Source organism: Lissotriton vulgaris, chromosome 2_1 (assembly GCF_964263255.1).
Source record: "Lissotriton vulgaris chromosome 2_1, aLisVul1.2, whole genome shotgun sequence".
In the NCBI taxonomy this organism is placed as follows: Eukaryota; Metazoa; Chordata; class Amphibia; order Caudata; family Salamandridae; genus Lissotriton; species Lissotriton vulgaris.
Window position 1 is genome coordinate 225,039,949 of NC_141687.1, and position 26,280 is coordinate 225,066,228.

A 26,280-nucleotide genomic window follows, 5' to 3' on the forward strand; every position below is an offset into this window, starting at 1 on the left:
CTCCTGTGGTTGTGCGCTTACAACTGTGGTAGTGGAAAAGGGGAAGTAACCCCAGACTGTATGTATGTATGTATGTATGTATGTATATATATATATATATATATCAATATCAATATCACATAAGAGAGGGAGAGGGAGAGGGAGAGATAAAATGATCATACATAAAAACATACATTAAAAATACCGTACCTAAGTACAATAAAAAAACATGATATTTACAGGTTAAAAAAGATATGCCCCACCATGTCTTTTTACAAGGAAACAGAAAAGGGTGTATGCATAACAACTAATTGATCTTTAGTTAAGACGATTCACAACCAACAGAATAAATCCATTAAAGTTAAAAAAAGACATTACATGTTTATGTTAATAAATTTCAGAACTGATCTCCGTGCAATATTAATCTAAGTTCCTACGATGGCGAACAATACATTTAAGAAAGCTAACTACTATAAATACCAACTGCTCTCCCTCCAACATCTGTAAAGCTGGGCGACATCGTCTATAACCAATACGCCTCAGGAACGGAATAAGCCATTTTTTCCTGGGTTCAGTATAAAATGTACAGAAAAAAATGGTGTGCAAAGTCGATTGTAAAGAAGTGTCATCACAGGGACAGCAAGAAAGTTCGGATGTGTGTATATATATATATATATATATATATATCTCTCTGCAACAGGCCTCCAACCACTTGAAAGGAAGGAGCCACAGACGGGGAAATACAGGTGGGGTCCTTTATTTGATATCCTTACAGCCGGGCATAATGCATTTCGGATTATTTCTCCTTCCTCAGACGCCCCTCGGTGTTACACCTCTTGTCCATAGCGCCCAGTTAGAGTATTGACGACCTTTATGCAGTCCACTGTTAACGCCGCCCCCACTCATTTGATCATCCGCATGTTAGAGTCTGTAGGGAACTCCAACTCCCAGAATGCGGTGTACCTGGTGTGGCGTGATCGGGGAAAAAAGGGTTGAATCCCTAAGTTCATGGGCGTTGGTTGTGCTGGGCACTGGTGTAGAGGTGAATACTCCGGCATCTGAACTCCTCGAGTCCCGCATGACGCTTCCACCTTGCGGGCGTGAGTTCGCTGGGGCATGGGTTGGCAACAATGCACCAACATCACTGTGTAGTCACGGTCCGCTATTCCGCGGTGTCCCTCGCAAATCCAGCGCTCTGAAGGTGTGCTGCCTGTAGCCAATACCTTGGCGTCGACGAAACCTGCATACACAGAGCACCAGTGAAGCAGGCAGCCGCTTAATGAAGCGGGACTCCTCGGCGTGTCTCTGGCTGACACGAAAATATCTGCAACAGGCCTCCAACCACTTGAAAGGAAGGAGCCACAGATGGGGAAATACAGGTGGGGTCCTTTATTTGATATCCTTACAGCCGGGCATAATGCATTTCGGATTATTTCTCCTTCCTCAGACGCCCCTCGCTGTTACACCTCTTGTCCATAGCGCCCAGTTAGAGTATTGACGACCTTTATGCAGTCCACTGTTAACGCCGCCCCCACTCATGTGATCATCCGCATGTTAGAGTCTGTAGGGAACTCCAACTCCCAGAATGCTGTGTACCTGGTGTGGTGTGATGGGGGAAAAAAGGGTTGAATCCCTAAGTTCATGGGCGTTGGTTGTGCTGGGCACTGGTGTAGAGGTGAATACTCCGGCATCTGAACCCCTCGAGTCCCCGCATGACGCTTCCACCTTGCGGGCGTGAGTTCGCTGGGGCATGGGTTGGCAACAATGCACCAACATCACTGTGTAGTCACGGTCCGCTATTCCGCGGTGTCCCTCGCAAATCCAGCGCTCTGAAGGTGTGCTGCCTGTAGCCAATTCCTTGTCGTCGACGAAACCTGCATACACAGAGCACCAGTGAAGCAGGCAGCCGCTTAATGAAGCGGGACTCCTCGGCGTGTCTCTGGCTGACACGAAAATATCTGCAACAGCCCTCCAACCACTTGAAAGGAAGGAGCCACAGACGGGGAAATACAGGTGGGGTCCTTTATTTGATATCCTTACAGCCGGGCATAATGCATTTCGGATTATTTCTCCTTCCTCAGACGCCCCTCGCTGTTACACCTGAGTTTCGACAAGCGGCTGCGTAGGCGTGGCGGCTCCCCCCACCGGGGGGGGGGGGGGGGAGCCGCCACGCCTACGCAGCCGCTTGTCAAAACTCAGGGTTTTGTCCTCTCCCGCAGAAGATGTTGCACTGTCTGGGTGGGCACCGAGATCAGCCCTGCTCCGCTCCTCTTTCGCAGTCGTCCTCGCCCCGCAGATCTATTCTTCTTCAGTGTATTCACATTCTTGGGACCGCAGGAAGCCAGAGCGATAACATGTGATACCGCTGCTACCTTGAGTGGCCCCCCTGAGCTCAGATTTGATGTACTCCTGGGAGATCGGAGACGAGAAGGATTAATCATCCCGCCGCCGGAGCCACACTACAAAGTAGCCATCTTGGAGTCTGGCTCTCTAGTGCTCCCGTGGGTTACCTTATGTACACATTGTGTAGATTTTGGCACACCTAGGATGCCTTCAGAGTGTTTTGTATTGTTACTCCTTTGCTATAGAACTTAATCCTTAATGCTTCAGGAACAAACATAGGAGATTTATGTTTACAGACCTGATTGTCACCTCCCCAAAACCATTGCTTGGTCATACTTGAGTGATGACTGGTAATATAACTTTCTCTCGTATGGGATTTCCATGTATAGTAATAAGCACTGATTTGTTCCGCCCACGTGAGTGGACTCAAGGGCACTTCTTTTTTATATATCTTCTTAAGTGGATATTCTTCGCCTTTCTCCAGTAAGGCCTGTAAAGACACTTAAGCTACAGAGAGACAAATAATGCAGCCTAAGTACATGTGATACACTGGCCAAAGTCTTCATCATGAAGTGAAAAAGGTGCCAGTACATTACATTTGAGGCATTTGAAATGTTTCACACACAGAATGAATCTCCTTCCCAAAACCCTTTTTCATGATAGAGATGAATGAGAGCAGGACAGAGTAGCCTCAAAGGCTGCCATTACATGGCTCTAAAATAGAGACTGGGCCTTTAAGAAGCCATAAACCACCAGTATCCCATCATGCACAGCTTTTTGAAGGCAATGTGAAATGTATGTAGATTGACTGGCCACCCCTGTTTAATCCACCGGGGATCTGAATTTGTCAGTAGATCTGTCCTGCATGGCAGCATGAGATGTGGACAGATGGACCGTTCAAGGAGGTCTGTGAACCACCATTGATGTGCCCACCCCGGAGCTATGAGTATTGTCTTGGTCCTCGAGTGAGAGAGCTTAAAGAGGACTGCCGTCCATTTCCTGAGAAGTAGAACTCACGAATAAAAACATTGAGAAATGCCTTGGTCTCTTTCTACAGATAACATAATTTACATGAAACTGCTTCTGCCATGCATATTTGAAATGTTGAGATTTTTTACTTCATGATTTCATTTTAGTTACCCCCACCTCCGGTTATCGTTTTTAGACTGACTTCCTCAACACTTCAGACGCACTCTGTAATAAGCTTTACTCCTAAGGTATTAGATTTGGGTTTGAGCAACAGTATGCCTATGTTTTGGCTTGCCTCACTCCTCTTGCCGATAGCTCCTGAGCCTTGTAATAATGTTTATGAGAAACACTTGTTCATGCGTGTACTGAAGAATGGACTATGGCACAACCTGTATAGCATGCCTGAATCATTTACATCTAATGTCTCTCCCTGCAACAAATATTGTCGTGCTGTCCTAGTCTCGTGATCACAGAGGGAGTCTTGTCAGTGCTACACAAGCATGGCAGACTTAATTATCTTCTGGCCAGTTCCCTCTCCCATTTGGACCACATTACATGGTAACAGTGCAGGTTCCTCTGGCTTAGAAACCATAGACTTGGAAGCGTGTGGGACTCATCCCAAAATGCCATGCTTGGGGAGGGGGGGGGGGGGGGGGGGGGGGGGGAAGGGAGAGTCCCATCGAAATTTGCTAAACCTTTTGTCCTATGAAATGCTGAAATATGTGGTGGGTGTCCATGTTTCGATGAAACTCTTTAAGCTGATGTATTTTTTTTAATATATCTACAGGACAGGCACAAAGTCTGCAGATCTAACAGAGGATGAACCTGTGGGATGGTTTGAGTTGGAGGATGAATGGGATGAAGTAGAATTTAAAATGCAACACTGCAGGTTTGCAAAGGTAAAGTAATAGTTAGTAGCTAACAATTCCAATAATGGATGAGTGTTTGAGGATTTATAATAACATAATTGGGATTTTCATACATAATATTACTACTCTTTGAAGCTGTTTGAAATGTTAAATCACTTATCTGTCTTTCCTATATGTTGGTGTGCTCCCAAGTTATTTTACCTGTGAATCTGTGCCAGTCAATTAATCCTGATCCCTTCAGAAATGGTTGCTCCTCACGCTGCTCCCTGCTCTGCTTGCCACTTGTGGTATCGTAGCGCTATACTGCCAGATTGCTCTCTGCTAGCTCGCATTGCTCCCACAATTATTAGTGCCTGATTGCTTATTATATTTGTATCGTAGCGCTATATTGCGAAAGTGCGCTTTCACGATCTTTCAATTGTGCTGTGCTGTGCTGCCTTTGCCTGAATAATTCATTTGTGCCTGATTGTGCCGGTGCCACTGCCATTTTCATCGCGTTAATTAAGATTGTGCCCCAATCCTGTTTCGCTTTTGGCTTGCTGCCATTTTGTTGTTTGTTGTTGTGACTCCCTGCACGGCTCTCCACCCCGCTCCTGCCTCCCAGCTGCTCCTCCCTCCCACTGATAGTTTAGGCTCTGCTCTCCCGTAGTAGCGCTGTGACCGTCCTGATACCTTCAGAAGCGGTTGCTCCTCACGCTGCTCCCTGCTCTGCTTGCCACTTGTGGTATCGTAGCGCTATACTGCCAGATTGCTCTCTGCTAGCTCGCATTGCTCCCACAATTATTAGTGCCTGATTGCTTATTATATTTGTATCGTAGCGCTATATTGCGAAAGTGCGCTTTCACGATCTTTCAATTGTGCTGTGCTGTGCTGCCTTTGCCTGAATAATTCATTTGTGCCTGATTGTGCCGGTGCCTCTGCAATTTTCATCGTGTTAATTAAGATTGTGCCCCAATCCTGTTTCGCTTTTGGCTTGCTGCCATTTTGTTGTTTGTTGTTGTGCCTCCCTGCCCGGCTCTCCACCCCGCTCCCGCCTCCCAGCTGCTCCTCCCTCGCCCCACCCCCCTCCACTAACCACTTATGACAGACGCTTTTGCGCGCAGCGTTCACGCGCAGCGGTCGCGCCCCATGCTCGCTGAAGGTGCGCCAAAGGTAAGCCCGTCTACGCCCGTCCGCGCCTGGACCGCGCCCAGGGCCAGACCCCCTGGCCCCCGCAAAATCCACTCCGCCCGCGTAACGTACGACGCCGCTACCCTCTTAGCCCTTAACCCCGGCTGCACACCACAATGCTACCAAGCTGCCCCAGGACACACCCATGGACCCTTCACCTGCCACTCCTGCAAGTTCGACTGCATCAGGACCCACACCAAATCCACAAACTCCAAACAGAGCTCCGACATGAACAACCTAAAGTGCATCTTGCTCAACACCCGCTCGGTCCACAGACACTCCATTGAACTCTGGAACCTACTCGACACTACATCGCCGGACATCGCCTTCCTTACAGAAACCTGGATGAACGCCTCATCAGCGCCAGACACCGCCATAGCAATCCCGGATGCCTACAAGATCATCCGAAAGGATCGCACCAACCAAACAGGAGGAGGCATCGCCATCGTCCATAAGAACACCATCCGCATCACGACCAGTTCCGATGACAACCTCACAACCGCCGAACACCTTCACTTCCAGATCCACACCGACCCCAAGACCACACTCAGAGGCACCCTCATCTACAGGCCACCAGGACCCCGCACACAATTCAGCGAAGACATCACTGACTTCAGCAGCCCACACGCCCTCCCCTCCGAGGACTACATTCTACTGGGACACCTCAACTTCCACCTGGAAAAGAAAAACGACAACACCACCACCACTCTTCTGGACAACCTGGCCAATCTCGGACTCAAACAACTTGTTGACACCCCCACCCACTCTGCCGGGCACACGCTCGACCCAATCTTCACCTCCAGCAAGCACATCTCCTTCGATCACACCAGAGCTCTCCATTGGACGGACCACAGCTGCGTTCACTTCAACTACAAAAAGACCACGACCCACAACCCCACACAACCTATTCCCAGAAGAAATTGGAACAAAATTACCACCGACCAGCTCTTCACATCGCTTCACCAAAACCCTCCTGCCAAATCATCGGACGGACCCAAACCAAGCAGCCACCAACCTCACACAATGGATCACCCACAGCGCCGACGAACTAGCACCCTTGAAAAACCATCAAATCAAGCAAGGTAGCAAAAAAGCACCCTGGTTCAACGATGACCTTAAGAAATCCAAGAAGTTCTGTCGTACCCTAGAGAAAGCCTGGAGAAAAAACCCAACCACTGACAACCTGGTCACCTTCAAGAACGCCACCCGCAAACACCACCAACTGATCCGATCCACCAAGAAATCAGCATTCAAGGATCGACTTGACAACAACGCCCAAAACAGCAAGGAACTATTCAACATCGTCAAAGAATATACCAACCCCACCGCCGGCACCAACGACATCACTCCCTCCCAAGATCTCTGCGACTCTCTATCCTCATTCTTCCACAACAAAATCGCCGACATACATAACAGCTTTGAAAACCAGTCCGAAGGCCAGTCCACTCCACCCACCTCCGAACCAAAACCGCACTCTAACAACCTTTGCGCCTGGAACCCAATCACCACCGAAGACACCATCCGCCTGATGAACTCCATCCACTCAGGATCGCCAACCGACCCATGTCCCCACCACATTTTCAACAAAGCAGACTCCATCATCGCACCCCACCTCCGCGATGTCATCAACTGTTCCTTCAACTCCGCCACCTTCCCGGAAAGTTGGAAACATGCCGAACTCAGCGCCCTTCTGAAGAAAACCACAGCAGACCCCACAGAACTTAAGAACTACCGCCCCATCTCGCTCCTCCCATTCCCTGCCAAAGTCATTGAGAAAGCAGTCAATAGTCAGCTCGCAGCCTTCCTTGAATCCAACAAATCCCTCGACCCCTCACAGTCCGGCTTCCGAGCCAAACACAGCACCGAAACTGCCCTCATCGCAGCAACAGACGACATTCGAACTCTACTGGACAACGGAGAAACAGCCGCCCTCATCCTACTTGACCTCTCCGCAGCCTTCGACACAGTCTGTCACAGCACCCTCATACAATGCCTCAGCAACGTCGGAATACAAGGAAAAGGATTGGACTGGATCATCTCGTTCCGCGCCGGAAGAACCCAAAGAGTCCGCCTCCCCCCTTTTAGATCAGAGGCCACTGAAGTCATCTGCGGGGTACCACAAGGATCATTACTTATTCCCACCCTCTTCAACATATATATGAGTCCCCTCGCATCCATCGCGCGCTAACACAACCTCAACATCATCTCCTACGCAGACGACACCCAGCTGATCCTCTACCTCACTAAAGACCCAAACACCGCCAAAACCAACCTACACGAAGGAATGAAAGAAGTAGCCGAGTGGATGAAGAACAGGGGTTTAAAACTTAACTCTGACAAAACGAAAGTCCTCATCTTAGGGTCATCCCCCTCTGCCTGGGACGACTCATGGTGGCCACCGACCCTGGAAACCGCACCCATATCTACGGATCACGCACGTAACCTGGGCTTCATCCTGGACTCCTCCCTCTCGATCACCAGACAAGTCAACGCCGTCTCATCAACATGCTTCAACATCCTACGCATGCTCAAAAAAATCTTCCGTTGGATCCCCCACCGAAACAAGAAAGACGGTAACCCACGCTCTGGTCACAAGCCGTCTGGATTACGGAAACACCCTTTACGCCGGAACCACAGCCAAACTACAGAAAAAACTCCAACGCATCCAAAACGCCTCAGCCAGACTCATATTGGACATCCCTCGTCAAGCTCACATTTCTGGTCACCTGAAAGACCTCCACTGGCTCCCCGTCAACAAGAGAATAACGTTCCGTCTCCTCACCCACTCAAACAAAGCCTTCTACGACCTAGGACCCGAATGCCTCAACACGCGACTGTCCTTCTACACACCCACCCGCCAACTACGATCATCCAATGAAGCCCTCGCCGCAATTCCGCGCATCCATAGATCCACCATGGGGGGGGAAGATCCTTCTCCTACTTAGCGGCCAAAACCTGGAATTCTCTCCCCACACACCTCCGCCTTACACAGAACCACCTCTCCTTCAGAAAGCTACTAAAAACTTGGATATTCGATAAGTAAAGCACCCCCCTCCCTCAAGTGCCTTGAGACCCTCTGGGTGAGTAGTGCGCTATACAAATTTTTGAACTTGAAGGACCGGTTTCTGGCTATCAGCCTTCATCAGCCTGGATAGCTGGAATCCAGTGGTGTAGAGAGCCTGGGACTCACGTCTGAGCATCCCCAGCACACTCGGGTGAAAATTGCAAAAAACACAGTTGATGGACAGAATGTAGAACAAAGTCATACATTCACCCCAGTAAAGGATCTGGGCCTAAATCCATCGTTTTTTTGCACTCCACACCACCCTGGGTTAGACACTGGCTATATTCAAATAAGCTCTGACCCTGTGCCTCATGGGAACAGTCCAGTCCGAACTACCAAGCCATGTCTTTCCCAGACCGGAATCAAGCATCCAAGGACCGGTTTCTGGCTATCAGCCTTCATCAGCCTGGATAGCTTGACTCCAGTGGTGTGGAGAGCCTGGGACTCACGTCTGAGCATCCCCAGCACACTCGGGGTAAAATTGCAAAAAACACAGTTGATGGACAGAATGTAGAACAATGTCATACATTCACCCCAGTACAAGGATCTGGGCCTAAATCCATCGTTGTTTTGCACTCCACACCACCCTGGGTTAGACACTGGCTATATGCAAATCAGCTCTGACCCTGTGCCACATGGGAACAGTCCAGTCCGAACTACCAAGCCATGTCTTTCCCAGACCGAAATCAAGAATCCAAGGACCGGTTTCTGGCTATCAGCCTTCATCAGCCTGGATAGCTTGACTCCAGTGGTGTGGAGAGCCTGGGACTCACTTTCTTTCTCTGTCATACGAGGCTTTTTGGCGCAACTGGTTTCGCTCTGTGTTGGAATATGCCAGGTCCCTCAATTTTCCTAACTTGCTTCGTAGGAGTTGAGTATACTCGAGAAGGGACCTTGATTCTTCCTGTTTTCCCTTTCCCAGGCCTCCCGGGTTATCTCTAACAATGACCTTGGCTGCCTTCCATAGAGTAGTTCGAACGCTGAGTAGCCTGTGGTACTCTGGACTTGCGATCGGAGCACGTACAGGGCCAATGGGAGAAGCCTGTCCCAATCCGGTTTCTCAAGGGCCAGCATTTTTCTCAGCGTGGTCTTGAGGGAACGGTTATACCGTTCCACCAAGCCATCTGTCTGTGGATGATAGGCCGAGGTGCGTATTTGTTGGACATTCAGGGACTTGGTTACCTCCTTCATTAAGTTGGAGACCAAGGGGGTCCCTTGGTCGGTTATGACCTCTTTGGGGAACCCCACTCTTGAGAAGAGTTCCAAGAACTTGTCCGCTATACTCTTGGTAGTGGGAGATTTAAGGGCAAAGGCTTCAGGGAAGCGAGTGGCATAATCCAAGATCACTAGTGCATAGGTGTTCCCTTTTGATGAACGCGGCAAATGCCCTATGATATCCATACCCACCCTCTCAAAAGGTTGGCCTATTATGGGCAGTGGTTGTAGGGGGACAGCCTGAGGTCTCTGGGTATTTGTCCGTTGACACACCTACTAAAGGTAGTAGCCTCTTTGTATAGTCCGGGCCAGAAGAACCACTGTGTTATATTTTGTAGGGTTTTCTCTGCCCCAGTGTGCCCTGCGGTCAGATGGGTGTGGGCGTAATAGAGAACCTGTTCCCTGAAGTCTTTAGGTACTAACAGCTGCTTGTGGTCCCCTGCCTTACCCTCCCTATAGAGCAACCCATTTTCGATACGGAACCTAGGGTAAGGGGTGTCTGGTAAGTCCTGGTTTGCGTGGGCCGCCTCCCAGGCGTTGTAGAGAGTGGCGTCGTTTGCTTGGGCAAACCGGAAGTTTCGGTCTAGGGCCCATGGTTCAGCAGTGATAAGGGTATCGCTAGCTTTCTCTGCTTTCTGTGTGTGTTTTCTGAACATGTCTAAGAAGTCGGGGTTGTCTATGCCCAAAATAAATTCCTTAGGGAGTGTGTCTACAGCTCCTACCTTGGTTTTACAAGGGGGTCTGCCCACGGTTTGTATAACTACCTCGGCCATGGTATAGGGTTTTACATCCCCGTGGACGCACCGTATGAATACCTGTGAACCCGATATGAGCTGATGGGGCCAAACAAGGGACTTTTGGATAACCGACTGACGGCACCCTGAATCTAACAATGCCCTCACCCACTTCTGGTTCACCCATACCCTTACGTAAAAAGAGGGTCCCATTTCGGCCGTGTACATAACGGCTCTAAGGGCATAACCGACTTCCATGGGTTCTTCAGTAGGTTTTTTCCGTGGGCACATACGGGCTATGTGGCCCCACTCTCCGCAGTCAAAACACTGGGGTCCCCTAGTCACCGGATATTCGATCCTGAGCGGTCTTGGTCGGGGTAGTTCTACGTTGGGTTTCCCTTTCTTTTCGGGTTTGGTGGTGGCCGGCGTCCTCGTCTTCTCGCTTTCCCATGGATATGTTTTTGGTTGGGCTCTCGTATAGGTGGAGGCCATTGCAATGGCTTGCTCGGATGTTAAACCTGCGTGTTGCCTTAGCCACCTTTGGGCTCCGTAGGGCAATGCCTCCATAAACTGCTCCAAATAGATGCAGTCCATTATCTCTTCTTTGGTTTTATCTTCAGGTTTGATCCACTTGTCTTAGGGTTTTCACCAACTACACCCTTTTCCTTGCGGAAATGGATTCTGTATGCTTCCGCGTCCATTCCTAATTGGTCCAGTATTGCCGCCTTGATTTGGCGGTATGGAGTCACCCCGGTGGCATTTGCCACCTGGTAAGCGGCTTGGGCTTCGCCGGACAATAGCGGAGCCAGTAAGAACGGCCATTTACTTCTGCCCAGCCGCAGACTCTGGCAGCCGTCTCGAAATTGGTGAGGAAGGCGTCAGGATCATCTCCAGGAAGTAACTTTTGAAGGGATACGCCCGAAGGATGCGGTATCGGGGCTCTTCTTTCAGTCAAGGGGGTACTGCCAGGTTCTTTTATAGCCTTTTGTAGTCCCTCCATCTGGGCGGTCATTGCTGCCTTGAATGTCTCGCGATCCGCCTGGGCCGACATCATCTGACGTTCGACCGCCCATTCCAACTTCTCCTGGGCCTTGATTATGTGCTGAATCAGCTGGTCCATCTCTATTACCGGGATGGAGGGCTCAGATCCCACTTCTGACACCAGTTGTGGCGGTTCAGAAGGAGGGACACTGACTACTGCGTGAGGTAAACGGGGTTTTATTCGCACAAAGGTTTTTTTCTTTCTTTGAGTGAGTCTTTCTCGCGCAAGTATCGCTGGATTCAGGCCGCCTGCCAGGGTCCGAGGTCTTCTTGAACTGGTTCCCCTTGGCCCGGTGTCTGCGGGGTCCTCTTCCGTGTCGGGTGCCCAGCGCCACATGCAAGAAGGAAAAGAAAGGCTCTTAGTGTTTTTTCCAGGGTTCAGTACCCGAGGGGGGGGCCAGGGCGTGAGGACACCGGTGCGGTTCTGTGCTATACAGATGTACTCGTGAGTGGTAGACGGGTGAATGGAATACAGTGAAGGAAGGAGGGGGGATGGCAAGGAAAGAAACGATAGGAAAAGATATGATATGAACACTATCTACACGGCGTTGCCACGCCTCCCCAGCCAGCCCGACGCACGCTGACGCACCTGTGTGAGACACACTCCTCCATGAGCATGGCTGGGTGGTGAGTGTCTACGTTGGCCTCCTGGCACGGCCTCTTCACTCCTCTGCTCGTCCGAATTCTCCGCTCTCCGTTCTTCCTCCTTGTTCCTCGCTCGCTCTCCACTCTTCTTCCTCCAGGTGTCGGGACACCCGGATCCTTATCCTTCCGGGTTTTTGTCTTCTGGGCACGCGTCATAGGGGGGCGTGGTCTCATTCTCTATGTGGGTTCCATCACATACCAACGCGTCATAGGGGGGTGTGTCATCTCTGGCCTCTTCTTCCGCATTAAAGGAACAGTCCGCCTTTCTGCTGCCCTGCTGATTCCACCACGCTTCGTACTCCATATCCCAGGTGTCCTGAAGCGGTGAAAGAGAAGTAGGGGGGTGAATATGAGGGGTCCACCAGTCCCTGTTGGTCGTGTTACCCTCCACCCTGCTACACCAAGAAATACGGAGGTCTCTCATATCAGTAAATCTGCCTTTCCTTCTATGATACTTGAAATCTGTGCACACTTTTCACAACTGGAATACTACTTTGAGCAAATAAATGATTTTGCACGTAAATGTCCATTGTGGAATGATTCTTTGTCCAGCGTGAAGTTCATTCCATTTTTTATCTCTGACTAGTGACAAAATATCATTTTTATATGTCTTCATAAATGTTAAAAATTATAAAGCCCTACTTTCAAAAGCACTGCATTTTATGTGGGTATCAGTAAGCAACATGCATTATTTTTTGTCCTGGGACACTACTATAGTCCGCAGATATTAAGCATCTAGATTAAAACTTACTGGTTACAGAATGTTGTACATTTTAATTAAGTATTTACTTTGGTATCTTTCCTTTTGATTAGTCTATTTTTTTCTTTTTTAAATTCAGTTGTGCAATTCTATAGCTTCATATTCTTTACAGATGTTTTGACCCTACATCAATTTCACATTTATTTAGCTTTCCACGTAGTCTCAATATATTTTGGAACAAGTTAATCAGCTTTCCGAACTTTGAGGTTTAGCCTTGTAAGAATTGAATTTTAGAAAATGGAACCTACATATTTAATGTATTGTTTTACAAGTCAGTCATTAAATTGACAACCAATTTCTTCACAGTATTTGATGGTGAAGTTTTTGTGCACACGAGAAGATACAGCTGAACGTCTTGGAGTTCAAGGCCTGACTGCCTCTGGCTATCTTCAAACAGTTTCTGGCGAGAAGAACACAATCACGCAGTGTTTGAGGTGTGCCCAGATGAGAGATGACACTTTTTGTGGAATGACATTACTCCTGAAAACTCTCCAGTTCATTCAGCAACTAGCACTAGATATGGTAATTCCACTTTCTAAATGTCAACTTGTTATTTACCATTATGAGTTTAAACAAAGATGTTCTGTTGCTTAATGACAAGTTCGGAAGATGGTATTTGTAGTTGGGTAGCTCCATGATCAGTGCCATTGCTTCATCTAGGTCGCCTGAAGTTATCATTCACATGTGGCATGCCTTTTTTAAAATATTTTATGCTAATACTAGAGTTCATGTCATACTAAAAACAAATGAATACTGTGTGAACAAAATCATTGAAAGAATGGTGTGTGGAGGTTTTAGAACGGGTTTGAGATAAATCTTTGTTTAGGTCCTGAATAAAGCGAACTCTTGAGTTTTCTAATGTAGGAAACTTTCTCTGTGCTTAGGTTTGTAACCGGTTAGTAAGTAGTATTTGCACTATTCACTCTCCATTAACATAGAGTTGTAAGCCATGGTGTATAAAATTGATATCCTGAGAATTGTTCAAAACAGTTACACTTATTTAGCTCATCAAACTACTTGAGTGTATGTTTAGATTAGTCCTGCAAAAGGATGTTCAGCACATGAATTGTGGTGTGACAAAAAAAGTGCAAAAATTTGAATGACTTCTCATCAGAGGACTGACTAAGGTTGTTGAGCCTTGTGTGGAAATGGTAATTTTCAGTTGCCTATGTATGTGCCACACACCTGCCTAAGCAGTTATTATTTCATAGTTGACTCCAGTGATAACGTCTGTTTAAAGGGGATGGAAGCAGTTCTTTTGTCTTTCTATTTCTAGGTAGGTTGTCTGAGTTAATTGATCGCTAACTGCAAACCTGCAAACATCAATTATTCCTTATGAGTTCTTCTTTACATATGAATATTAGATTATGTTTACCAATATTTTACTGATTGAAATTAATCTCTCTTATTAGGATCAAATAATGCGGATGCAGAGGCTGCATTATTTGTACCTCTATTTTTTAATACAATGAAAACATTATATAAAGAACTCAGTAGAAGATCAAAATGGATGGCCAATTGGATGAATCAGAACTGTCTCCAATTGAACACTAAGAAGACAGAGGTCATGGTGGTCGGAAAGCAACCTGGATGGTGGAATGACAACTGGTGGCCTCCCGAGTTAGGAATGATCCCTTCTCCTGTAATGGAGATAAAAAAATCTCGGGGTCTGGCTGGACCCCACCCTCAGTTTCACCTGCCATACTAAGAGGGTGGCTGCCTCCTGTTTTGGCATTATCAGGGGCATCAGACCTGTGCTTAAATTCTTCGATGCCCCCACTAGACAGCTTGTGGTCCAGGCCTCAGTACTATCTAGGATAGACTATGCCAGTGCTCTGCTAGCAGGTACGAACCAGGCGGAACTCATGCGGCTGCAGCGAGTGCAGAACGCCGCAGCAAGAGCGGTATTAGGACTGCCTAGGCGATGTTCAGTCTCAAGAGCACTGCAGGCGCTCCATTGGCTGCCTGTTGCTCGGAGGATCGAGTTCAAGGTGCTTTGCCTGGCTTTTAAAATTTTAAAAGGCACGGCCCCTCCTATACTGATGAATCTACTGACCCCTTATGCCCCTTCTCGATCCCTGAGATCGATGGGTCAGAACCTGTCTGTTGTTCCACATTTCTTGCTGAGTAGGATTGGCGGCCGCTCCTTCCGAGTAGTAGCCGCAAAATTGTGGAACTCTCTTCCTATTGTAATTCGAGCTCTGGAAGACTTACTCCAGTTCAGACGTGCCATTAAAACCTTTCTTTTTAATAAAAGTCTCTGATTCTGCGGCTTTTTGCGATGTTGTGTATACCTTTCTTGGCGCCAGGACGCCCCTTTGCTGGGGCAGCTGTGCGCGGTACAAAAACAGCTAACATAACATAACATAACATAACATTTAGATACGTACAGCACAATCTGAAAGAAACAGTTAGTTCTAGATTCCTTACCTTAAAAATACCCCGAGGCATCAGACTGGACCCACAGAATTTTTGTGTCAGCAGTACCCCTGCACGTTGAAAGGTGGCGTCGATCGGCTCCGCATTCGCTGTTGGCGTGGTGGACCCCAGGATGCTGTTGCTGCAGCTACTTAGACGCCGCCCGCCTGCGCTGATGTCAGTTCTTTCTTTAATCACGCCAGCCAGCTCAGATCCGGAGAGAGCGGTTCCTCCAGTCACTTTTCGACTGGCTTTTTCTCGACTTTTGTCAGCAGTGCGTTTGCGGAGTATATTGACTTCTGGTGCACAAGGGATGCCCGGTTTCAAGGCTTGCGGTACCTGTAGCCGACTGATGTCGGTGACGGATCCGCACACCGTGTGCCTGTTTTGCCTGGAGCGCGACCACGATCCCAAGTTGTGCTCCGATTGCTGAACCATGAATCCGAAGTATTTGAGGGAGCGGTCCCAAAAGCTTCTCGAGGCCTGGCAGTCGGCTCTGCTCCGTTCGAGGTCCTGGTCGCGTGGGAGGTAGAGGGACCGGGTGTGGCGCCACTGTAAGAAAGTGGCTCTATATATACTGGACCAAAGTAAGGTACAGTGTGCATTGAGTCCCTAGTCTCCAGAGGTATAACAGAGGCTAAAGTCAGATATAACCATACTCTCTAAAGTGGTAGCTTGGTCGAGCAGTAAGGCAGTATCAGAGGACAGTGTAAAGCACTTGTACACACTCAGTCAGCAAATGGTTTCACACACTCAAGAACTGAACTATAGGCAAATTGTCTTTATATCAAAATATATAATTGTTTTATTTTAGAACCAACATGTATAAAAATATACTTTTGTCAATATGAGAGACTTTAGGTAATTACTTTGCAGAAAGGCAATAGACTTTGTAAGTTCAATCGCTACAGTGGTTGCAAGAGGCAACACAATTCTAAACGCAATTTAACATTGAGCTCAATGGGCTTTTCTTCATAAATGCAGTTGATTACTTTAAGGATTACTTTTCCAACCACAGGACCGGATCCTCGATTCAGTCACGGGACCTAAGCTGTAAACAGTTAAGTAAAAGCGTATTGGGTACAGTTGTGCTTTTTAAAGAATATAAATGTATTTTCAAAGTTGAAACTTAAAAACTTTTCAGTGAAAAACTAGCAATGTTATCCTCTGGAAGGAAATTCAAGTCACAGGTAAAGTAGGTTCTCGTTACTTTTGGTTCAGCACTGGGACCTCTAACTAAGACAGGTGAGTAATTACGTTTTAGTATTTAGTACGATTTTTAAGGAATATTTCTAGTTTGCAAAAATCGACACTTGGAAGAAATTCCAGAGAAAAACAGTCAATGGTTTCCTATGGAAGAAAGTTCAAGTTACTGGTAAGTACAGTTAAAATTACTTTTGCGGGTCAGTACTGGGCTAGAAGGTACAGTACTGGCTTCTCTCCTGATCACAGGTGAGTATTTCAGAATTCGTTATTCTGCTGATTTTAGATGAATATTTAAAAGTTTTAAAACTCCACACTTAGAAGAAATTTCTGAAAAAAACAGTCAATGTTAGCCTATGGAAGGAAAGTGAGTTATCACCTTTCAGGTGAGTTCTCGACTGGTGGAGTTAAGGTTCTGCATAGACTCAGGGGTCTTCTAGGGTCGGATAGGCACAGTTGGTACACCCTCAGCGGCACATGGGCAGCCGTGTGCAGAAGTAGTTAGGCCCAAGGTTATCCAATGAGAGGCAGGGGGCCTTCGGTTGGTGGCTGCTGGCTAGCAGGCCACGCGGCTGTGGGAGCTGGGCTCCGGGTCACTTGCTCAGGGCAAATGGGGAAGTACAATAGGACAAAGGTTGCACTGCCAGAGGGACTCGGGCGGCTGGGTTAGGGTGCTTTTGAGCCATCGGGCGCTCAATGTTATTCAACAGAGATCTTGAAAAGGGATCAAAGGCTGCAGGCTCGGGGACGGAGGATCTTCTGAAGCGACCAACACTCCGAGGGGTAAGTTGGGATCTTGGAGGATAGGTAGGCACCCAGGAGTTGGGCACAGGGGACGTGGGGCGCCGGGTGCAGGGGTGTCTTTTGAGGTCAGGAAATCTTACCCCTGCAGGTCGCGGTTGGAGGGGTCCTTTGTCCTGAGGCTGCAGGCGTCGTCGGGGTAATGTTACATGTTATGTTATAAAGAGATTTATACCGCGCACTGCTACTCAAGAGTGTCCTGGCGCGTCGGAAGACCGTGACAGAGGTGAACAAAAGAACTAAATCAGCTGTTTGAAAAAGAAAGTTTTAATGAGTTTTTTAAAACTAGGAAGCTCCTTGGTATGTCGGAGGTCAGCTGGCAGAGCATTCCACAGTGTGGATTCCAGGTCAGAATCGCCGGGGGGACGTCCTTGGGGTCTTGATTCACTCCAGCACAGGCCAGGCTTGGCGGGTGCAGAGTGGGCAGGGTTTGCGGTTCTGGGCTGATGCCAAGGCTTGTTACTTGCTTTGAGCAGTACCACTGCTCGTGACAGACCCAGGTAGTCATAGTCACAAGGCAGTCAGGTCCTGTCGGGTTTTTGAGGTTGCTGACCACTGGAGATGCCTGGGTTTTGCAGGAGCAGGTTCGAGGGTCGACAGGCCTGTAGGGCTGGGTCCAAATCAGTTGGTGTTTTCCTTTTTTTAGCAGTTGCACGGCAGGTCTTCTTGTTCCTTGTTCTTTGTTCTTCTTTTTTGTTTTGTAATCTGGATCTCCGGAAGGAAGGTTCAGGGTGCCCCTAAATACTAAATTTAGGGGCGTTACAGGTAGGGTAAGGGCAGGAACCAATGGGTGCCTGTCCCGGGGTGGGTAAACCCCCTAGCCTGCTCCTCTCCTGTGGGAGGGGGGCAGGAGCCTAGCTATGATTGGGCAGGCCTCCCCATCTTCAAGATGGCCGGAGCCCGTGGTCGTGCTTCACCTCGCATCTCCCACCTGAGGGGTGGAGTTGGCACAGGCTGGCACACCCCCCTTCCTGACGTAGGGTTTCCTTCCAGTCTTCCTGCCAGAGTGGGGGTCAGAACTGGTGGGGGCCAGTTGCTGAGTACAGCAAGTGGTCTCAGAGGCGGAATGCCGTTGAAGCTTCCCCCTGCCCATCCTGGGGGAGGAGACCTAGCACCTCGCCCATGATGTGCATTGTTGCAGGCCCAGGAGAGCGGGGGCTCTCCTACCCAGGGGTCCAGCAACATGTCTGTTGTGTGGCAGCCTCTCAGACGTGACGTGGATTGTAGGTTAGGTTTCAAGGGGCTTCTCTAAGATGCCCTCTTTAGTGCATTTTACATTAAATCCCACACTGGCATCAGTATGGGTTTAATGTGCTGAGACGTTTGATATCAAACTTGTCAGTCTTCAGTGTAGCCATTATGGTGCTGTGGAGTTTGTAATGACAACCTCTCAGCTCCATATACTCTTAATGGCATCACTGTACTTAGTGCCCAGAAATGGCCCTGGGTACTGTAACGGAACAGGGCTCATGCACCTGTGCCCACACCACTGGCATAGGGCACCCAACTAGAGGGGTGGCTGATGTATGCCAGGGCAGTGGGTTTGTGGGCATGGCACACAGGGATGTGTGCCATGTCGACTCTTTGTTTAGTTCTGCACCAGGACACTCAGCCTGCAAAGTGTGTGTCAGGGTACAGGGCCCCTAAGGATGGCACAATAAGTGCTGCAGCGCTTAGGGGTCTTCTCTGATCACCATGCCCTGGGTACCTGGGGTACCATTTACTAGAGGCTGACCTGTGGCCAGAGATGCCAATTGGGTTTAGGCTTTAGTACAGTTTTTATGGAAGGAACAGAGGCCTTGGGTACCTGATTGGCAGGGACCCAGGGCACACCAAGGAAAAGTGCATCGGGTATCAGGCAAAAAGTGGGGGGTACTGCAATAGAAACTCACTTTCTCACAGCCACCACTAGTCTTCTTCCAAGTCTTTGCACTCCTAAGGTATGTCGAAGCACAAAAAGAAGTTGAAGAAGCATTGTCGGTCTTTGACTTCTCCCTGTCGGTCAGCCGACGCGACAAGGGATGCAGTGGTGCCCCTCCCACGGCTCCGCGTTCGGAACCCGAAGGGTCGATTCAGAGTTTCCCTCCTTTCCCATGACCTGGAGCGACCCCTGGCCAGCTTCATCAATTTTACGAAGCGATCTATGCCATCTTTGGGTGGCCTGACTCTGCCGGCTCGCCTTCGGGCCCTGGGACTCGGCTGGGAGCCCTGGGCATTTGATGCCAGCGACTCGACCCCGGCACCGCAGGGTCCCCTTGGATCCAGGCCTGGATCGCAATCGTCGCCGGTCGTCCTGATAAACCCTCCCCCAGTGCCGATTCCACTGGCACCCTGTCCGCAGCCGGTTCTGGCTGTGTCCCCAGCCGACGTCAACCCGGGCTCCACCTCGATGTAGACTCTGAGCCAGACTGTCGCTGACCGTCCCTGGTTCCGGTGCCAACGGGTACTTGTGTGCCCTTGTTCTACCCTGGCTCTTTTAGACCAGATTGGCAGCCAGAGGAAGGTGAGGAGGACTGGGAGGGGCCTGGAGACCCTTTAACTGACCTGTTGGGCTACAAACTGGACTGGAGGAGGCCAGTAGTCTGGATACCTCACCAGACCTTAGCATGTTGTCTTTTCCTACAGAGAAGGGAGCGTCTTACGCCGTGGGGTTGCATAGAGCGGCCGAGGATCTCTACCTCAAGCTACCTTCTGTGGCAGTCAGAACTAACCTCCTGACAAAGGTGCTTTAACCGGCAGCGAGCTCTTCGGAGCCTCTGCTACCGTTTAATGAAGCCCTCACTGACATCCTTTTGGGCACCTGATCCAGGCCCAACACAGGGGCTCCTGTGAATAGGATGATTGCCCGACGCCACCGACCGGCCCCGGGCGACCCCAATTTCCTATTCCAACACCCCACCAAGCCTCCACCTCCAAAGGCGCATTTCCGAACGCACCACCTGATAGGGAATTCAAAAAGCTGGACCATCTTGGGAAGAAGAAGTTTTCTCCAGTATTAGGGTGTCTTTCATAGATTCACATGCTTGAATATATTCCCCGTCGTCGGAGTGGGAGTCCCACGGTAAATAAAATAGCAATAACATACTCATAATATGCATATGTAAAAACATAACACATGAAATACACATTAGAAAAAAGGTAGGAAAAGCCTAGACATAATTCCACATAGAAATACATGAAGAGAGAAAAGACAGTTGTAGTCTATTCCTGTCATTACGTTGGTCCAAACTGTAGCCAATCAGGTGCCAGCAGCCCTCCAGAACCTTCTCCTCAGCGCTCAGTACCTCAGATTTTCTACCGCACGTCGTGTGAAAGGGAGTCTCCCTGAGCTCTGCTCAGTTTTCTCTACTACTTCAGGTTTTTCCTGTGTTCTCAACATGTCTTCAAGTAAGAAGTCTCTTTTTAGACCTTGCTCTTGTTGTGGAAAGCTACGCCTTTATTCAGAAGATCCTCACAGTAAGTGTATTTACTGTCTTTACCCCGACCATGATGTGGGTAAATGTAAGTTCTGTAGAACTTTTTCTACAAAGACTCTAAAGGACAGGGAAGGCCTGTCTTCTACTGTGGCTTCAGAGACTTAAGGACAAGGATACTGTACTTTCTGATGCCGAAAGTCTCATTTCTGGTCGTTCCCAAGTAGCTTCTAAACGTGGTAGTGTGCAGGAGTTGCCTTCTCCATTCCTTAAGAAGAATAAGATGTTCCTCGCTTTGGCCCCTGCGGTGTCTTCACCTCTACCTACTACGTCCACGCCCATGAGACCTGGCTCTCAGGCGTCTGCTGCATCTTCCACTCATGTTTCTGTGAAAAAACATGTTTCATCGTCGACGGGAGCGTCGACGGTCGTCCAGATGGCGAGGTCTGCCGTCTCCGGCTCATCGACGGCGACCGTGACGACGACGTCGACGAAGGTAACCCTCAAGTTTCAAGACTGTGCCGTCTGTTATTCCGATTGCTTCGTCGTCGAAGAAGCCTCCGCCGTCGATGACCAAATCTTCGTCGACGAAGTGTGTTAAGAAACCAACTCCGTCGACGACCGCTCCATTGACGACCGCTCCGTCGATGGTCGCCCCGTCGACGATCGCTCTGTCGACTTCATCGTCGACTCCGTCGACGGCGCCATTGCCATCGACGACGGAACTATCGACGATGGATTCTTCCAGTGTGGTGCCAGCAACTCAATCGTCGTCGTCAGCTCCACCGACGACGTCTTCCGCGTTTGCCTCTTTGCCTTTGCTGCCACTGTCGTCCACGGGGTCTGCCACCGTCGACACGCTTCACCAACGCCGCAAAGTGCCTATTGACCAGATTTCCAAATCCAGTGATCCACAACCTCCCTCGCCCTTGTTTGCCACGGATTCGGATCAGGACTCGGAGGAAGATGTGCACGAGTATTTTAGGGCGGCACGTAGTCCATCTGATTTGGTCATCAAGTGCCAGGATTATAGCAATGATGATGAGGACCAATATTTCCAGCAGGAGGAAACGCCTGTTCAAGTTCCTACTGCGACAGTGCCGTTGTCGCTTATCTCTAATCTCCAGCATATGTTGGACGACAATAATAGGTGTTTCCCGCCTTCTCCACAGGTACCTGCGGTTCCTTCTGTTTTGACGCCTGTTGCAGTGCCTGCTGCGGCTCCTCTGCCGCCTCTGCCAACTTCTGCTCCTCAAATACAAACGTCAGTTTGGATACACACGACTGTGTGTGACGACGACGAAGGTGACATTACTCCGGACCGCGAAGATGGTGAGGTTCGAGATGATGATGATGAGGATACCATCTCCCTCTCCGGTAACACCAGGAGATTCTCCTCCTGTGGACATTGCGAGTTTCCATCAGCTGATGGATAGGGGGGCTCAACGTTTTAAGTTGCCAAAAGTCCAGAGGGAAGAGGATTGCTTCCTCTATGATTTCAAAAACCAACCATTTAAACAAGTCCATACTGTTCCTATTATTGACTTTATCTGGGCTGAAGGGGTGAAGTTGATCCCAAATTCACTACCGGCACAGATGCCCCGATCGGAAAAGAAATATAAGGCGCCTGTTGGCAGTCCAGCATGCCTTATTGGACAGCCGAAACTGGATTCGGTGGTTACGCAGGCAGCTCAGCGCCGTTCTAGGAATCCTACGTCTACTGTTACTGCCCCACCAGATCGCGACGGTAGTCGTCTGGATGCTATAGGCCGCAAATTTTCAATGATGGCCTCTACCACAGTGAGAGCGGCCAATGCTTTGGCTATTTTTGAGCGTTACGACCGCCAGATGTGGGCAGACATGACTGCGTTGTGGATTTGGTTCCAGACGCTGCAAAGGTGGAAGCCTTGCAACTTCTCCAAGAAGGGTAGAGAACATCGGAGGAGATTATTGACTGTGCCGTCGATATTGCCTGTACTGGTTTCCGGCAGCTCGCTGGAGCGGCTGTTCTACGCAGGCAAGGTTGGTTACGCTCCACATCCTTTCGTCAAGAAGTGCAGGCAAAAATACTGGATATGCCGTATGATGGCGAGTCACTTTTTGGAGCACATGTTGATGAGGCATTACAATCTATCAAAAAAGATACTGACACAGCTCGCTCTTTACAATTTCGTAAACAGCCCTTTCGAGGTGCACATGGACGCGGCACCTCTTCAACTTTTCGAGGAGGAAGCAACCAATATCGTTCCTACAACCAAGGCAACCAACGCTACTCCAATAACCAGCAACAGTCTTCCCGTCAGCAGTCTTCTAAGACCTATTGGGGGAAATCTTCCTACAGAGGATCTACTCCCAAGAGACCATGACTTGCCTTTGCCCCAAAGAGTTGGAGGTCAAATCTCCCTGTTTTGTTCTCAATGGTCCTCCATCACTTCGGACCGTTGGGTTCTGGACATTGTAGAGAAGGGCCATGCTTTGTTCAACAAACTTTCTCCTCCTACTCCACCTTCCGGCCCACCTCCAGCCCACATCAAGGAACTTTTCCATCAAGTTCACCTTATGAAACAGAAGGCGGCCGTCGAAGTGGTGCCCAAGTCTCAAAGGGGGAAGGGATTTTATACACGTTTTTTCCTTATCAAGAAGAACGGGGATTGGCGGGCGATATTGGACTTGCGAGCACTCAACAAGTATCTCACGTGCCAATCCTTCCGCATGCTAACGCTGTTGGAGATCTTACGCTTACTCTCATTGGGAGATTTCATGGCAACTATCGACCTCCAAGACGCCTACTTCCATGTCCCTATTCTTCCGCGACATCTGAAGTATTTGCGATTCCGTGTGGGAAGGAGGGACTTCCAGTTCAAAGTACTGCCTTTTGGCCTACGCCCCGCCCCTCGCGTCGTTACAAAGGTGTTAGCTCCTGTGGTAGCTTATCTGCGTCTCCAGGGTGTCCAAATATTTCCAAACCTGGACGATTGTCTCCTAAAATCACAGTCTCGCATGCAGTTGCTTCAGTACACACGCCTTTGCCAGGAGGTATTTCTCTCCCTCGGACTTTCCATCAACACCGAAAAGTCCCAATTACATCCAGCTCTCTGCAAGAATTTTCTAGGGGCCACGTTGGATACAACTCTTGCAAAAGCATTTGTGTCTCAGGAGCGTCAACAAAAGATACTTCAATTGTTCAATTGGTGTCTCTTCTACGGACAAAATAGTCCGTTTCAGTCCGACTATTAAAATCATTTCTAGGAATGGCATCATCGTGCATTGCAATGATCCCAAATTGCAGACCAACGACACGCCCCATTCAAGAAGAATTGGAGGGACAGTGGCATCCGATCACCGGTTCCTTCAACAACATAGTCTGTGTCACCGCTCGCATGAGGGCGGCTCTCAAATGGTGGGCGCAGCCATCCAATCTTTCGGCAGGGACTTTGTTCCTTTCCATCACTCCGGAACTTACTCTACCGACGGACGCCTCGTTGGAAGGATGGGGGGCACATCTTCAAGGTCTGTTCATAAAGGGCATGTGGACTCTGCCTCAGAGAACCTGGCACCTCAACAGGCTGGAGTTGATAGCCATTTTTCTAGCGCTCAAGTCATTGCATCCATTGATTCAAGGAGAGTCAGTCCTTATTCAAACGGACAACACAACCAGCATGCATTATATAAACAAGCAGGGCGGAACAAAATCTCCAATCTTGTCTCAACTGGCGCAATCGATCTGGGACTGGGCTCTAAGTCACCACATCACTCTCACCGCAGTTCATCTTCCGGGTGTCTCCAATATCCTAGCGGATTCCCTCAGCAGGTCCACGTCATCGACCCGCGAGTGTGAGTTACATCAACCAACACTCGAGTTGATTTTTCGGCGATGGGGTTGTCCGTCGCTGGATCTCTTTGCCACACCAGAGAACCGGAAATGCCCATCTTACGCAAGCTGGCATCCCCACCGAGGGTCACAGGGCAATGCCCTTTTGATCAATTGGTGTAATCTGTTTGCTTACGCTTTTCCTCCAATCCCTCTGGTGCCTCGAGTATTGTGGAAGATGCGGAGGCAGCCTTGCCACATTCTTCTGATCGCTCCCAGATGGCCTTGACAGGCATGGTTCTCGGAGCTGCTTCTTTTATCCCAGTGCGAGCCCATCCTTCATTTTTTTTAAAAACATATTTTATTGAAGATTTATCATCATACAACATCATATGCAACACCTCATCATCATTCACGAAATATGACTTCTTTTATAACCCAGCATTCCTTTACCCCCTCTCCCCCCTACCCCCCCCCCGTAATTGGTGCGGGCATGTAACTTCCAAAACACAATAACACATGTTACTCAGTTAGCAGTGGTACATTCTCTACTTGTTGTAAGGTCTAAGCATTACTCTGAAATTCTATGCGCCTTAGCTCTCATCATCTCGTTGAGGTCTAGCAAGGCCTGAACTAAGGCTTCCCACGCCCTCGCTTGATCCAGGGCCCTCTCCTGATTCGAACGGTGGGTCTGTTGCATCCGAATTGTGCTCTCACTCCTTGCGCATTTCAAAAGCTCCGCCCTCCAGCTCCTGTGTGACGGTCCCTCCCTCGACTTCCAATGCAGGGTGATTTCTCTCTTCGCTAAAATAAGCCCCAGATCTATAAATTTACTTGTTATCTTCGTCTTGGGTGTATGGGGGAACCAGAGCAGCACACACGTGGCCATATCGTAAGATAATTCCCTGCGTGTAACTTCATTCAAAAGTGCACCCACTTCCATCCAATAACTCCCCAGGCTCGGGCAGTCCCATAGCATATGCTCCAGTTCTACCCCCTCTGTCAAACATCTGGGGCATGCTGCATTTTGCACTTGGAAGTACCTCTGAATCCTCCCTGGTGTCAAATAGGCTCGGTGCACTATGAAAAACTGTATTAATTGAAGCCATGCATTTCGAGTGCCCTTCCAGGTCCTCTTGAGGACCTGTCCCCATGCGGCATCTGGCAGCGGTCGACCTATGCTTGTTTCCCACTTCAATTTTAGAGCAGTTAAAGGTAGTAACCCCTCGTGCAGCATCCGCGACTGGAGGCACGTGACCGCTTTAAAGGTCCCCGCCGCCATCACCACATACTGGCATGCCCTTGTAGGCTGAGGTTCTACTTGCCCCTTCTTCCAGTGTTTCCTAATCACGCTTGTCACCACCGCATGAATCAAGAAGTCCCCATTCGGGAGGTCATATCTTTCCTGTAGGGCCTGAAAAGACAGCAATTCGCCCTCTTCATATAGGTCCCCTACCATCTGGACTCCTAGGTGCTCCCATTCCTCGAGAGCAGTCCAGTCACCCCCATGAGGAAGTGCCGTCAGCATTCCCAGTGGGATCTCGGGAGCATATGGGTGTAAGACTCCCACTTTGCATTGGCTACGGTTCCAGCATGACCTCAGAGTGGCTTCTTCCATCGATAGGTCTTTGGGGAGAAGTGCTTGTTGTAGGACTATATAAGAAAGGATATGTCTTTGAATCCCTGTGCCTCTCACATGTTCAGGGCCCCGAAACTCTGCGGCCACCGCTTGCGTAAGGACCTGCAGCTGTGCTGCCAGATAGTAAAGTTCAAAATCCGGAGCTGCTAGACCCCCCTCCAATCTCGGCCGCATAAGTGTTCCCAAGGCTATTCGCTTCCTGCCAG

At 49.1% G+C, this 26,280-nt stretch overlaps 1 protein-coding gene across 1 annotated transcript in view; it reads left to right on the forward strand.

The window, feature by feature from the left end:
* ZZEF1 (zinc finger ZZ-type and EF-hand domain containing 1) overlaps window positions 1–26,280 on the forward strand; it is a 1,733,356-nt gene that overhangs the window by 305,980 nt on the left and 1,401,096 nt on the right. Inside the window, exons 12-13 of the mRNA XM_086954803.1 lie at window positions 4,079–4,190; window positions 13,096–13,311. Of these exons, the coding sequence (XP_086810929.1) occupies window positions 4,079–4,190; window positions 13,096–13,311 (328 nt within the window). The remainder of the gene's footprint in view (window positions 1–4,078; window positions 4,191–13,095; window positions 13,312–26,280) is intronic.